General features: G+C 38.2%; 1 protein-coding gene across 1 annotated transcript in view; it reads left to right on the forward strand.

Moving 5' to 3' along the window:
- Positions 1–2,756: 2,756 nt before the first annotated feature.
- LOC117410816 (protein phosphatase 1 regulatory subunit 14C-like) overlaps positions 2,757–15,506 on the forward strand; it is a 32,277-nt gene continuing 19,527 nt past the window's right edge. The window contains exon 1 of the mRNA XM_034017660.3: positions 2,757–3,115. Within this exon, the coding sequence (XP_033873551.3) occupies positions 2,882–3,115 (234 nt within the window). The 5' untranslated portion in view covers positions 2,757–2,881. The remainder of the gene's footprint in view (positions 3,116–15,506) is intronic.

Consider the following 15,506-nt stretch of genomic DNA (forward strand, 5'->3'; position numbering starts at 1 on the left):
CATAAGAAAGTTTACAAACAAGAGGAGGCCATTCAGCCCATGTAGAGGACAGCATATAAAGTTCAAAGGGAAGTTCTGAACAGTTCACTAGTTGTCAAAGTTACAGCAGCTGTCTGAGTGGCTCTCCATTACTGGCACTTTCAACAGCTCCAGAAAAACAACAGCTGACAAAAGCAAAAAAAAAAAGAGTGAGAGTCAAGGGAGTTGTTCCTGCCAAATTAGAATAATGGGCGGAGCAACTACCTTGACTCTCTACAGGAACTTGTCACCATCACAATGTTTGAATGTCATTCAACTTGTGTCACTCAGCTTGTGTTCAGATAATGAATAGTCTATGTATTACATGAACATGCGTAAAACAGACAAATAGAAGCACCTACCACCTGCAGAAAACAATGTTGTTTAAATTGGCTGTCCCGATACCTGTCAACACTGAATTTTCAAAACAAGGGAAAGTATGCGGAGTCCCTCATATGACAGAGGGTTGATTGTTGGCATTAGTTTAGCAGTAACTCCAGTATGGAGGAGGACCTTGGGATGCATCATTTTAAAATGATCAATCAACCTGGCAAGCTGGAGAGTGTTATCATAATCCCGAAAGAAAGCTGTGGCAGTACAATGTGTCGTTTCTGGATGAAAGATGAAGGAGATCATATCAAGGTCTGGGATGTTTTGGATGGGCAACGTCTAAAACCATGAATAAATACCCCCATCTTCCCACTCAGCCATCATTTCAAGTAATTGTAGATACCAAAATAATTCCATAATGTGTTTATCATTTTCATATATTTTCATTTTAAAACATGATACTCAGTTTGTATGCCTTATTCTCTGGATTATTATTATTATTATTATTATTATTATTATTATTATTATTATTATTATTATTATTAATTCCTTAGCAGACGCCCTTATACAAGTACAATTATAAGTACAAGTATTAATACAATTAAGTTCAAGATAAAATACAATGACTTCAGTTCTAGCAAGTACAAGTATATGACAAAATATGATTCAATAACGGAGCAGATAAGTGTCAGTGATAGTTACATCAGGATATAATTAAATACAAAATAGAACAGATTAAATAACACTTGTGACCGATTACAGTACTCTAAAGTGCAGGATTAAATGCAGTAAAATCGGGAGCAGATAAGAGCAAGTAAAGCGCATTAAGGAAGAGTGATAAAGTGTCCAGAAGGAAAAGACGAGTTCTACAGGTGCTGTCTGAAGAGGTGAGTCTTGAGGAGGCGCCGGAAGGTGGTCAGGGACTGGGCAGTCCTGACATCTGTAGGAAGGTCATTCCACCACTGCGGGGCAAGGGTGGAGAAGGAGCAGGCTCTGGAGGCAGGGGAGCATAGAGGAGGTACAGCCAGTCTTCTAGTGCAGGAGGAGTGGAGAGGTCGAGTGGGGGTGTAGGGAGAGATGAGGGTCTGGAGTTAGCTGGGTGCAGTCTGGTCAAGGCATCTTTACGCGAGTACAAGAGTCTTGAACTGGATGCGAGCAGTGATCGAGAGCCAGTGGAGTGAGCGGAGCAGTGGAGTTGTGTGGGAGAAGCGAGGCAGAGAGAACACCAGGCGAGCAGCGGAGTTCTAGATGAGCTGGAGCGGACGGGTGGCGGACGCAGGGAGGCCAGCCAGGAGGGAGTTGCAGTAGTCTAGGCGGGAGAGTACCAGGGCCTGGACCAGGAGCTGGGTGGCGTAGTTGGTGTGGAAGACTCCTGTTGAATGAGAGCGCGAGGTGTGGAGGTTGCTCCATGCCAGGTTACCTGGTAAGTGCGGTTGGAGAGGTAGGAGGAGAATCAGGCCAGAGCAGTGCCAGAGATTCCCAGGTCAGTGAGAGAGGATAGTAGAATAGAGTGATCGACAGTGTCAAAGGCAGCAGAGCGGTCGAGGAGAATTAGGACAGAGGAGAGAGAGGCAGCTTGGGCAGAGTTTAGTGAAAACGAGATGAAATAGTGATCAGAGAGGTCCAGCGGGGTGACAGAGAGGGTTGAGGGGCAGCAGGCCGTGGAGAAGGTGAGGTCCAGTTGACGGCCAGCTTTGTGGGTAGGGGGGATGGAGAGAGACAGAAGTCGAAGGAGTGAAGGAGAGGGAGGAATCTGGCAGAGTGGCTGGGGTTGGAGAGATGGATATTGAAATCAGCTAACAGGACAGTTGGGGTAGACAGAGAGGGAGGGAGGAGAGTAGATAGTCAAGTTCATCGAGAAAGTGAGCAGGAGGTCCAGGGGGAGGGTACAGTACAATTAGCAGGAGTTGACAGGGAGAGGTTAGTTGGACAGCATGAAATTCAAAGGATATTATATATACTTGTACTTCCTGGGTCATTTCACCCCAGCAGTGTCTTCTGTCATTGGCTAGCTATGTTTACAATGACTTTTGGAACCCAGAATATAATGTTCTTTTTCTAGACTTGTGATGTCATCTGCCAAGTAAAATTGGAAAGTTTCTGTAATATCATTCTAAAATATTACAAAGTCGTTGAGAACAGACTTTGTAATGCAATGCATATTAAATAATGGTATGTTTTTTTTAAATGGATGACATCTAAAATATTAGCATACAGGGTCATAATCAGATAGATGTTAAATAGCTCAATAAGAAAAGTAAAATATGAATAAATAACTACATGTTTATATACTGTGTATTCATTTATAAGGTACATTTATATTTTCAATACATTTTAAAAATATTTACATGGGTTATCCTTGCCCGGGGAAAGCATCCTCCAGCGGTGAAAGCGTTAAAGTAGCGCGTTTGGACTGAAGCACCTCCCTTTTGATGACCCAGCAGTAAAGCAGTGAAGATCTTTAAATAGCAGGTGTCTAATAAAATTGGGATCATTTTCACAGTCTCTGTCTCAGTGTAGTACAGCTTAGACAATGTCATCCAGCGTAGCAGAAACCAGCACCCAGCTCCCTCCTCCCCCTGCAAGGGTATTTTTCCAAGCAGCCCCCACTGGAGGCCGTGCAGGAACCGGACCAGCAACCAGGGATGATTCGGTCCAGAAAAAAAATGGAAAAGTGACCGTGAAATACGACAGAAAGGAGCTGAGAAAACGACTTATCTTGGAGGAGTGGATCATTGAGCAGCTGAGCGTGTTATACGATTGCGAGGTAAAATTGATGACATCAGTGGTAATGCAGTAAATATCTAGATTTATTTACGCGCAATATTTATTTTGACAGCTTTTGATAAGTAGGACTATTTTGTTGTTTTGTGTGCATTTCGATGGATGCTAATTTAACTTATTTTAAAGGTTCAAATTAATTAGTCGTGGTCAGTGAACAGCTGTACATGTAAATTAGACTATACAGATTTATGCAAACATTTGTTTTTGTGCACAATGACAAGAATACGAAATACAAATGATTGTTTATATTTTCAATCACTTTAGTTTGCCGTTTTGGAGTGGTGATTTAAAAATATCTATTTCACTAGTTAATCGGTTAGAACCCCGGTGGATAATGCATACTAACGAGTTACCTCCATAAACTTGCTGGAATTAAAAACTTTACCGAAACAAAAACATTACATTTTAACCAGCAGTGTTTGAAGATGCGGTTTCAGTAAAATACAACTATGAAGTAGCAATCCAAGGTGTTTGTACTGTATTTATAAATGATCTACTGTATTTTATTGAATGTATTTATCTATTTCACTTCAGCCATTTACAGTTGGTATTTAAACTTCTTGCAGTCGATGTAAAATGATCAGTTGTACATTTTTTCTATAGGTACATCTATGTAAAGAAAGAGGCCGCTTTAATACTGCAATATTAACCTTTTAACATCAAACAATGAAGCTAAAAAACAACCCCTTCACTTAGAGTTGAGCAGTGTAAGGAAAAAATTGATGACCCACAATAAAATTCCCTGGATAATCTATCTTTAAGAAAACTAATACAACTTTCTGTTTGTGGGTTATGAGTATAAATGTTTATTTTGGGGGGTGGGGGGGGTTCTTGCACAATGAAATTGTGTTTGGAAGTTGAAGTAAATGTGAAAAATAGGAGAGACTTTGTGGACTACCTTAAGAATCTGATTTAATGCATGGACAATTTCAGATGGTAAGCTAAAATGTAGAGTTAAAACAAGCATCCCCCTAATAAAGCACTATAAAAGGGGAAGGGGAGAATGAGGGGCACAAAAGGACATTCTGTGGAGAATCCCTTGTGGGGAACAGAATTGATGACTAGCTTTCAGCAGTTGTTGCTTCAGTTTAATACAGACTTTTGTGTGAATTACAGTCTTTCTACTGAATCATGAGGATAGTGAATATATGATATAGCTGTAAAGTGCAAAACGAAGCTGTACAGAGAAGCTAAAGGTTTTTAGTGGTGAACAGCAGAGTTTCACAGCTTTAGCGATGCAGTCACAGAAGTACAGGTCTAGTTCAGCTGGTAGGTCACAAAGCAAACCTTATGGTTGTGAGCACCTGCTACTCCAGATAAGTGAACTTCCAGTATCGTTCTTGGAGAATGGGTGTCCTGTCAAAGTACACATGTTGTGCCTAGAACATCATGGTTTATCTAAGCTAAAAATACATGACTAGAAACATAGCTGTAGCACTGTATGGTAACGATTTTCAGAAGTGTTCTGCTAAGGCCAGAAAGTCTGAAATGGTGACTGCCAAGAGATGCATTAATAGCTTAACATATGATATGTTGGGGTTTCGCTCTACCTTGCCCTAATGGCCATACTGTATGTGCCTATTCCACTTTGCATGTACATTAACCCCTGTGTTTATATCCATTATTATTATTTATTTCTTAGCAGACGCCCTTATCCAGGGCGACTTACAATTGTTACAAGATATCACATTATACATTATTTCACATTATACAGATATCACATTATTTTTACATACAATTACCCATTTATACAGTTGGGTTTTTACTGGAGCAATCTAGGTAAAGTACCTTGCTCAAGGGTACAACAGCAGTGTCCCCCACTGGGGATTGAACCCACAACCCTCCGGTCAAGAGTCCAGAGCCCTAACCACTACTCCACACTGCTGTGTTTATATCCATTGATACAGTAGCTTACCTTATGGCCTTCACACAAAAAAAATGCATTAAATGCAGTAACGAGTTGAGGTTGTTGTAAGTCTGATATAAATTACCTTGGAAGTAAGTGTCATTGTTGTGGTTCGTAACGGTAGGTTTAAGTATTGTTTAATTACACGTGGCTGCAAGCTCCACAAAATGTGCTGCCCTGTAAAGGGTAACATCTGTTCGCGGAGAGCAACGTGGTACAAACAAATCCAAAGCAACAACCCAAGCTCTTCCAGTTTAGAGTTTTTGTGCAGTGTTAAGTTACTGCTGAATCAGCTTGGACATCTTTTTAAGGTCAGTCTTCATATCTGTTTCAGATAAAGCAGTGATGCCAGGAGGGGACCAGGCTGGGGTTTGCAGTTGGTCACCTGCTGATATAAAAAAGCTGGTGCATCCTTTTAAAACTGTCTGAAGGGGCCAAGTTTAAACAAGATGTAGTGGCATGAGTGACACTAAATCAAAACACATTTCATTGACAGACATAATGGTGTATTCATTGGCTGGTTTTCATAGTCTATTTTCCTTGCTTGTTCATTGCTAGTAACAGCAAGTTGAGCCATCTGTTTATGGAGGAGGGTGTAGTTGAAGCTCATTGTGGATGTACTGGTTTGTATATGCTAATTTAGTGAAAAAGGAGGGCATTTAATGTGGTAATGTGGGCTCTCTTGTGTATTTCTTGTCATAAATGAGCCCCCTCTTAAAATACCTGGCTGATTCAGTTGTGCTGGGCAGTGTGAAATCTATTCATTTATTTCTACTTTCTCTTTTGAGGGCAGTTACATTGTTTACCATACTGCCCTGTGAGTAATACAGTTCTGGAGATACCTCTGGTGCAGATGCTGCTACAATTGCACAGATTTAATATTTAGACCATAAATAATACCAAATCCACAGCCTCTAAATAACATAATGCTTAAAATAAACTTTTGGTCCTTGGTTTTACTTAGACCATTACAGTTTGCATGGTTAATGCAGGATTCCACTGGGCACGTGAAGAAAGCTTTGCCTTTACCTTTTTGGAAACCCTGTAATTTCTCCTGAAACCTTATGTGGGAATTACATATGCAGCTATAACTGCCTCCACTAAAGATACAGCAACTGCAGGGGGGAAATGACTGATGCAATCAACAAGGGAAGAGATCTTCCTCTTTGGCAGTAACAGTAAATGATGTGTAATAAGTTGTAAGTTTTGATCTGGAAATTGATTGCTCTCCAGAGATAGCAAGATTAAAAGGTTGCGTGCAGATAAATGGAATGGTCAGTTGAGTTCCAGCCAACCAGTACAAGAAAGGAATGGGGTCATGGAAGCTTTGTTAGACCTGTCTCCTGGAGAATTCTGTAAATCATGTAACAATGGTCAGTATTTCTAGCCTAAGGAAGTTTGAAAAAGCTTTTTTTTTTCATTTTGTATATATATATATATATATATATATATATATATATATATATATATATATATATGTATGTATGTAATATCTACTGCGGAGTCTGCAGTGCATATTTAATATGTGAATCAGTCAAGAAAATGAGGCAAGGTTGGGTAATAAATATGACTTTATATATTTTGTTTTGATTCATATATACATGCACACACATTTTTTTAAATATAATCGGTGTGTGTTGCTTTCAGGAAATTTAGGAGCTCAGCTAACTTGCTTAGTTTGCAACTTTAATCCATCGTGTATCCACCTGTCACCGTTCATCCACCATGATAAAGCTCTTCAGCAACGTAGCAACGTTAGTTTTTTATTGAATTAGTAAATTAGAGATTAGTTAAGTTTTCGTACACTGTGTTGTATGTGCGCCATGCGCTACCATTGCTGGTAGTGTCACGTGAGCTGTTCAATGTAAATAAATCCTGTTCGCCTGCTGGGCGTATCAACTTCAACCTCCGTCTCGATCTCCTGCATGTCACTCAGCAGAGAATGCACGCACTCACGCAGCAGACGGCTCCTCTGTCACAAGCATTAATACCCTGTATCTTTGTAAACAAGGGATTTAGGGGAGTTCCCTAATAAAACCTGAATCTCAAAACAAATATTGTGTTAATACAGTAATTGTTACAGCTGTGTATAATGGTATTTAAAACAGGATTCATTTATCTGACTTCTTACATATCCGCTCTTACTCTGGTCCTAGACGGATACATGACGGATTACTGTAACAACATGCAGTATGTTGAGTAAAGTTCTAGATAATAAATTGCTGTTTTGCATATTTACCCTGTGACCAAACTGTAAAAAAAAATGTATACATTTCTTACCCCCTGTCCTGTTATCCTGTTATCCTGAGTTTTACTTCATTATTATAGCAGTACAATTAAGTTGGCACCATTTAAGCTGCCTTTGTTTTATAAGGAGCAGACTAATCACTCCTCTGTACTGACGGTGATGGGATGTAAACTTCACTGTAATTAAGTGACCTAATGGTTCTTTACTGTCTTTGAAACCTTGTCAATCATTTCAGCATCTATTTGCCAGCTACATGGAGACCATTCATTTTAATGAAACGCATCAGTGGTAACAAAACACCATTTGAGAAGAAAGTAAGTGATCTGCTTTCTGCAAAGGGAACATTTTAAGGTTGCAATATGGCAATGCGTTTGGCAGACGTTGTGTATGTTGGGAATGTGATTAACTGTTCTACTTTTGTGTATTTTATATTCAATAGGTTTGTTCAAAGTTTTGTTTTTTTTAAATGGGGGGGGGGAGGGGAGAGGATTAACATGGACCCATTTTATCTCATTATTTATTTTTTAAATAAATTTGATGATATGCAGAGATCCCAAATGGCATGTGTTGTGTGAGTGTCTTTCCATTGCAGTTAAAGACATTAGTTGGGCCTTAACTAGCCATAGGGGGTCCTCCTGTAGCTCACCTTGTAAAGACACAACCATGTGGAGTATAGAACAAGTTATACTTTTAGTCCAGGAGCCAACATTGCAGAAGTGCTCTAAAAATTGACTTAATCGTCCCTAAAAGTACTAGAATTTGAATGTCCATTTTTGTAAACTACAGGTCTGCTCAAAAATATGGATTGCAAAAGTCCTTAAAATTGCACAAACATAAAAGGATTTGTTTTCCAAAAAAAAAAACATTTTTTTAACAAAAGAACACAGTTGTACATAGTTTGCAGTTCTTCCAGGTTTAATGTGCATTTACAAATTCCTAATGTCACTTCAAACATGTGTAATGATTCATTGACAGAAAGAAAACTCTGCTGTTGAGTCACTAGTAAGTACTGGTACATATATAAATCTATGGAATTCAAGAGATATTCCATTCTTGATGAATATTGCTACTGGATAAAGGGCAGATTCACAAGATGTGCTCGATGCAAAGTAAAAAGGGATAGAAGCACTGAAAATAGAAAAAGAAACAGGCAGTGACACGATTAAGAATATAAAGATAATGCCATTCTTCTCCAAAATGAAAAAAGTCACAACTGACATGCAAGTCAAACAGATACATGCAGATGAAAGTAATGTTATAAGGTCTCCCTATTTTGCACAAAATATGGATGAGAAGAGTAAGCTTGAAGCATTTCAACATGAATGGGCAGCATGTCCATCTTCCCTCTTTGAAGAAGATCAAACAGTGGTGACTGGATTTGCTATGCGGAATGGCCAAAAAAGTGATTTTTTGATACCACTTCACAATGCCATTGATATTCTGTGGAACCAGATTCTTTACAAGAACGCCCATCATCAACAGTCTATATCATTAATGCAATGGCTTTTGAGAATCTCAAACTCTGAATGCCTTTACTTTTAGAGACTTAGAGCAAAAATACCTGTGCAAAATAATCAAAGAGACCAGCAGGTTGCAATTGTATTCATATAGTTGGTGACCGCTATGATGTAGACATAACTTCCTCCCTTAAGGGGGAAGAAAGAGCTCGCCGGGGTTCAAAATCAGGAGTCTCAATGGCACGAGAATATGTCCCAGTTGATGACTTGTAAGTACCTGATTGGAAGGTGTTTTGTTCCAATGCCAAAAATAAAGGGAATCTGCTACATTATCTGAGCGAGTCTTGGACTTCTGATCACATCAGTCTTCCCTTTGAGCTCCATCTTGGTGGCATGAACAAAGCAGGTAAAACAATCCACTTGCCCAAATAAACTGTTGGATTTCTTCCAATTTGAGCTGTATAAAGCATGAAGAAGCAGACACAAGGATTATTGCTCACATTAATCATGCTGCTTCAGAAATGGGCTATGAGAGAGCAGTTGTGCAGGCAACTGACACAGACGTAATCCTTTATTTTTCATCAAGAATACCTGGCCTACAGGAATTATGGGTTCAGAAGAAAGAAATGTATATTCCAACCCATCTGATTTCCAAGCAACTAAGTTCTAAATTTAAGATTTCCGAATCCACTCTAACAGGCCTACTGCTTAGTGCTTACATTCTTACTGGCTGTGACACAGTCAGTTATCCTTTCAGGAAAGGGAATAAAGAAGTTGCAAAACTTGTTTAGGCTTCCTGCAATGATTTCACTGCCCTTTCAAGCTTTGGTGAGATACCATATCATGCAGGTGAAAAAGTGTTTGACAATGTTATATCAGAGGCAAAGGAACTATTTGTAAGGCTCTACGGCAGAAATTTGACACTAGACAGACTGAGAGCCCATCTTTTTGGAACAATGTCTGCCAGAGCAGACCTTCGAAGCTTGCCTCCTACCAGTCATTCTTTTCATCTGCAGACATTGCATGCTCTTCACCAAATATATGTGAGCAAAAGTGCTCACATGAACGATCCAACACTTCCAGACCCATTGGACTTTGGTAGAAGAGTAACCAGTGGTATCCTTAACCCAGTACTAAGGACAAAGTCACCTAAGTCACTGTTACTGGAACAAAATTCATTTTGTTGGTGTAAGAAAGGGCAATGTCTTCGCAATTGCAGATATGCAAAAAACAATGTCCCATGTGTTGTTTCGTGCATTTGCACTGCAGAACCTGGAAAATGTGCCAGAATAACAGACCTGGAGGCAGATCAAGAGTTCATGGTAGATGATCTGTAGAGTAGTTAAACAGTTTTAGGATATTTCCTTTTTTACTTTAAGTTTTAAAAGTACAGTTATTTCCTTATGTTCAGTGAAACTTAAAGTCCATATCTCACATAGAAAATCATTTTTTGGCTATGGGGTTGTACTTGGTTTACTTTCACAATGAGCAAGAAATGAATTCTCCATGATCAAGTTTAGAGCACTGAGAGACGTAAAATTATCAGTAATTCCAGAAAATACCGACAACGCACCGATGATGCACGAAGTTGGTGTGACATCACTAGGGGAACACACACCAGGAACAGCTGAGAGATATACATGGCTTAAGACTGTGAAAGCGATCATTACGAATTTCTCTGACGTTTTGAGTAGTCTGTATTACAGTAAGGACAGCAGGAGTGTGATGTGTAATGAAAGAAATTGTGGGGAGGAAGAAGAATAAGTGGTTTGAGGACCGATTTCTGAAGTGTTTTGAACCTCCAGCAAGAGAAAATAACCACGCTGGCACGAGGAATGCGAGCGACACGTCCCTTTGTCTGCAGTTGTAAATGTTGTTCTTGTATACAGTTAACCCCGGCTGGCAGTTCATTTATGGCAATTATATATATTCTATATTTGGTTTGGTGTACCATTTATATCTTGCAAATAGTGTTTACCGTTTACCATCCACTTAAAAAATAAAGCATTGTTTATATTACAGGGCCGAGATGACTTGCATGGTCACCTATAGCTCATCAAATTCATTCATGAAATACACACTTATGCTTTCCCCGATTTAGTGAAATGAAATAGGCCTAACCTCCTTGTGAAATGCACGTAATTATTATTATTTCTTGACAGACACCCTTACCCAGTAATGTGCACATGAACGTTACCTTAAAGATAAAATTGAAAATCAAAAGCTTACCTAAAAAAGTTGGATGAGTGGATTCATTGTTTTGATTTCTGCATCAGAAGTCTTGAGCACACAATGTCTTTGTACTGGTTTATAGTACTCTGACGTTATTGTTTTTTATTAAGTCAGCAATATGAAAGCCGTGCTCATGTTTATTTTCTTTGGGTAGTTTTGTGCCATGGAGTGTATTGATAACGGTATAGTGTATAATAATAATAAGTATTTTGGTTTCTAAATGGTTCCGCTGTTGTCAGGGGAAAATGAATCAATGGTCACTGTCTTTGTAAAGGTCTGTGTGTGTTTGTGAACTTGTGTACCAGTGTCTTACAAAAGAGAAAAAATTAAATTTGTACCTGCCAGAAACCAACAAACAAAAGCTTCAGTCTCCGTGTTCCGAAGTGATCATTGCATTGTGCACTGACAAACTCGTTGATTTTACTTTCACGGAATACAGTACTTTCCATGCAATGCATTGCGCCTATCTGAGGTGAGACGTATGATCGTTTTGTTGATGCCATTGACATATGCATGCATGTTTATGGTTTATGGTTCGTGTTTTCCCCTAGTGATGTCACAGATGTCAAGATTGAAAATCAGGGCTCTTTGGCGGAAGCACTCAAAACAAGCTTTACGATTGTAAATTTCTTACACCGCAAAAGTATAAATTATATATATATTTTTAGAACACTATTATAGAGTAGTTTAATAAAATATAATCAGATTGTAATGTGAAATAGGTGACATATCAACTTTAAGAAGTTAGTATATTTCGATTATTGTTAACAAAAAAAACAAAAAAAAACAAACCCCTGCCTAAGTCAGAAATGCTGGGCCTCAACGTGGCGCAAGGGTGAACACCCATGGTGGTGGCCAACTGCAGTGTTATGCATTTTTTACACAATTACAGATAAATAATAGTCTGTGATGGTCTTTCTAGGTACAGTAATGACTGTTAAATCAATTTAAGTAATTTCTGTGAATTTTAAACAGTAAGGAGTATATACTTTTGAGTTTTATCTTAATATTATAATAATATACGCAATTTTTCACTGGATAGGCTAAACTTTGCTGCTTGATATAATACATTTTGCAAGAGCAGATCCTGAGCAGACCTCATCAGTTTTACTTCTCAACACCTATATTTTGTGAAACAAAGCTCAAGATTTGTGGTACTTTTCGGACCCATTCATCCCAGATTCGCCCTACATGGCTCTTAGACTATTTCAAGAGCTCGCTTGTTTGAATCTTGGTTGCACTAAGTTTCTGATCTTGGCAGGGAACACACCAGGAACAAAGCACCTTCATCCATAACTGTTAAACACTCATTAGTGCTCAATTTAGAAACAATAATAATTACATTCAATGACAAACATTTTGACGTGAAGTATTTTTGAATGTCATCTTATAGGAGTTTTTCAATGTCTTCTGTGGAAAGACTTCCAGTCAAAGTTTGTCCTTGAATTTTTGTTTCTTTTTGTATTTCTCAATCTTCAGTGCCCTGCTTTCCAGGCACCCAAGTACAGGTGCAGACTAAACATGCTGTCTACTGCTCATGTTTGGCTTAAAGAGTTTAACATAATGTCTTTGTTATCCACAAGGAAAAATTCTCCCAGGTCGTCTTAAAGTAATGTATGTAATACAAATTGAATTCATAGATTTATCATAGCAATGTCATGATGCTTAGAATACTGAGTTTACTGTTGCAATGGTGATCGTTACCACTTTTCATGACAATACAAATGGTGCAATCTCTTTTAACAAATTATATATTTCAGCTGTCCATCATAACACAATCGGTATTTCCTTTCTTGGCACTTTTTCATCTGAGAATAAATCCAAAGATAGCAAAACGAGCAAAAGCAACGTCTCGTCTTCGTACAGTATTACCCCTCCCTGAGATTCTGCTGAAGTCATTTGTATGCATATTGATGAAGTACCTCTGCTGGAACAAGCATAGCCAAGCTTTGGGTTTTAATTTTTTTTTTGGTGCTGTGTGATGTTTATAGTCCGGAGCAATATAAATTAAAATTGCCTCAACTGAAGTTTCCTAGCTTTATTTAAAAAATATATATATAAGCACACTCTATTTCTGTAAGGTTTGGGTTAATGATGCAAAACCTGTGAAGGGTTATTTTTTTACTAATGTAGCTTGTCAGAGTAAATGTCCTATTACATTTTGATAATCTGCTCATTGTCTGTTAACTGTCCTATATTAAGTGATTTCTCGACACCCTGACTTCTAAAATAATATGGCTGCAGTGCCGGCGCAGCTCAACCTATAGAGAACCTTTTGAAAATAAATATATCGGCAGCAAAATCAAGTAACAGTATATCCGAACATTGTAATAAATCAATTATGTAACAAGACTAATCAATTTGATTAATTACTTGATTTAGTTCATATTTAAACATATTAATAGCTTCAAATCGGTCACAATACATATTAATCATAGACATAAATTGGATTATAAATTAATGTTATCAAGTACAAAACAAAAGTTAGTATGAAAACATTTCTATGTATAAAAAAAACACATATGTCTGCATCTCAAAACTTAGTCTACAGTAAAAATGCATTAGTTACAACTCGTAAGTGAAAACATCATTCTGTGAACACACTTAAATTAATACACCAAAAGCGTGTAATTTTTTTTACCATCCATTAGTTAAGATGGAATTTCGTGAGGCGGACAGACTCGGACACGTTCAGTTTGTTCAATGTGGAACAGGAACAGGTTTAGCCGTTTCATTCTGTTCTTTATCATTTTAGTTCTGTATCTATTCTAGCATCATGGCGGACAGCGATTTGGAAATGCTGTTTGTGCATTGTGTGTGTGTTTGTGTGAGTGTTTTTCTCAGACAGAGTTTCAAGCAGTAGTAATATCATATGTAATAAACTATAACATTAATGTGATTGGTCAAATATATTTGTCCAGCAGGGTTGCCAACTACTTTGAGAAGAACCCACCCACTTCCTGAAAACCCGCCCAATCAGGAGCGTAAGTTGTGACATCACAATCACCTCTGATGTTCCCCATTGTAACAAATAGCAACTACACCATTTGCAATTGTAACTTTTTTTTAAAATTGTGTTTTATGTGCTTAATTTACTAAACATTAACATGAAATACGAATCAATCACTCATTTTCTTTACTCAAGTAAAACCTTTTGAGAACAAATTCTTATTTGCAATAACGCCTTGTTAGCAGGCTGTGCCTTTTAAGAAAGTGCATTCTGGGCAGTGTTGCCACTAATTAAAATACATGTGTAGCCCAATATTATGCTGCCTAAACTAGCTATAAAAGTAACCCAATAAACATGGTATATTGTAGTTTCTTGCTACATTTTTATCTTAAGGTAAATGTCTAACCTACCTGAATTTTCATTACAGGTCTGTGTGAGGAGGAGAAAATGTATGAACTGAAATGCAGAAGTCTTTAAACTTCCATTGAACTATGTACATGTGCATTCACCTTAAAATTGCTGTCCAGTTGTGTTCAGTCTCGCAAAATTACGCCTTTTAGTATCACGTCTCCCAGCCGCATGAGTTTAATACTGACCTATTGCCAGAGTACTCGCAATAGGTCAGTATAATCTGTTAGCGGTGATTTGTGAATTTGAGTTTTGATTGACAGTCCACCAATACTACCTTGCTGTGGTTTATTTTTCTAATTCCAGTAGAGTAGACGGCACCTCCTATTTTTTACGTCATTATTAAAGTCATCATTAGGCACAGGGATGCCCCCCCCACCATCGCTCGGCCGGGTGCAGTTGCGTCCCTTACACCTCTCCTAACACCGGCCCTGTATGGCTGCCATGTTTTTGATATATTTTGTATTCTATGATTCTGCATACTGACATTTGGAATTTTAATGAAGGGCAGGAAAGTAACACAGTAATTGCAGAACTATTGTTCCAACCAAATGAGAGACTATGGGCAGATGCATCTGTTATCAGTCCACAGAGAACAAAATCAAACTGCGTCAGCATTTTGAAATGGTAGCTGATTAGATGATTCACTTTTTGAGATCTGTGATTTGCATGTAATATACTGTTCACTGTTCAGGAGTGGGTTGGAGTATTTAGCTGCTCTACTTGTTTTCCATCTGTCCTCCGGAGCCTCTACTTTTAACTTAATGAGTCATAGCTGCTGCCTTGCGTAAGTGCTCGGGCACCAGTTGCGTCAACCTTTTAAACTCATAGCTTTTAAACATTTGTGATCCATCCTCACTAAATTCCATGTTCTGCATACAGTATTTTTCTGCCAATAGACTATCTTGGGCATTTACAGCTTTGTCTTGGGAATGTAAAGTTTTTTAATTCTGGGAAAATGCTTTGGATTGGTTGACGATATGACAAAACTTTCTACTGCTGGACCCCTGACTGCTGCATTTTTCTGTGCATGTACTTTAAAAAAAAAAAAAAAAAAAAAGAAAGTTGAATGGCAGTGAACATGTGCTTCTAATTATAAAGTTTACCAAATGTATTTGATTGAACTTGGATTTTGGACACTGTAGGACGTTTTCCTTGATGCAATACGTTGCG

The sequence above is a fragment of the Acipenser ruthenus genome, chromosome 6, assembly GCF_902713425.1.
Source record: "Acipenser ruthenus chromosome 6, fAciRut3.2 maternal haplotype, whole genome shotgun sequence".
NCBI classification, from domain to species: Eukaryota; Metazoa; Chordata; class Actinopteri; order Acipenseriformes; family Acipenseridae; genus Acipenser; species Acipenser ruthenus.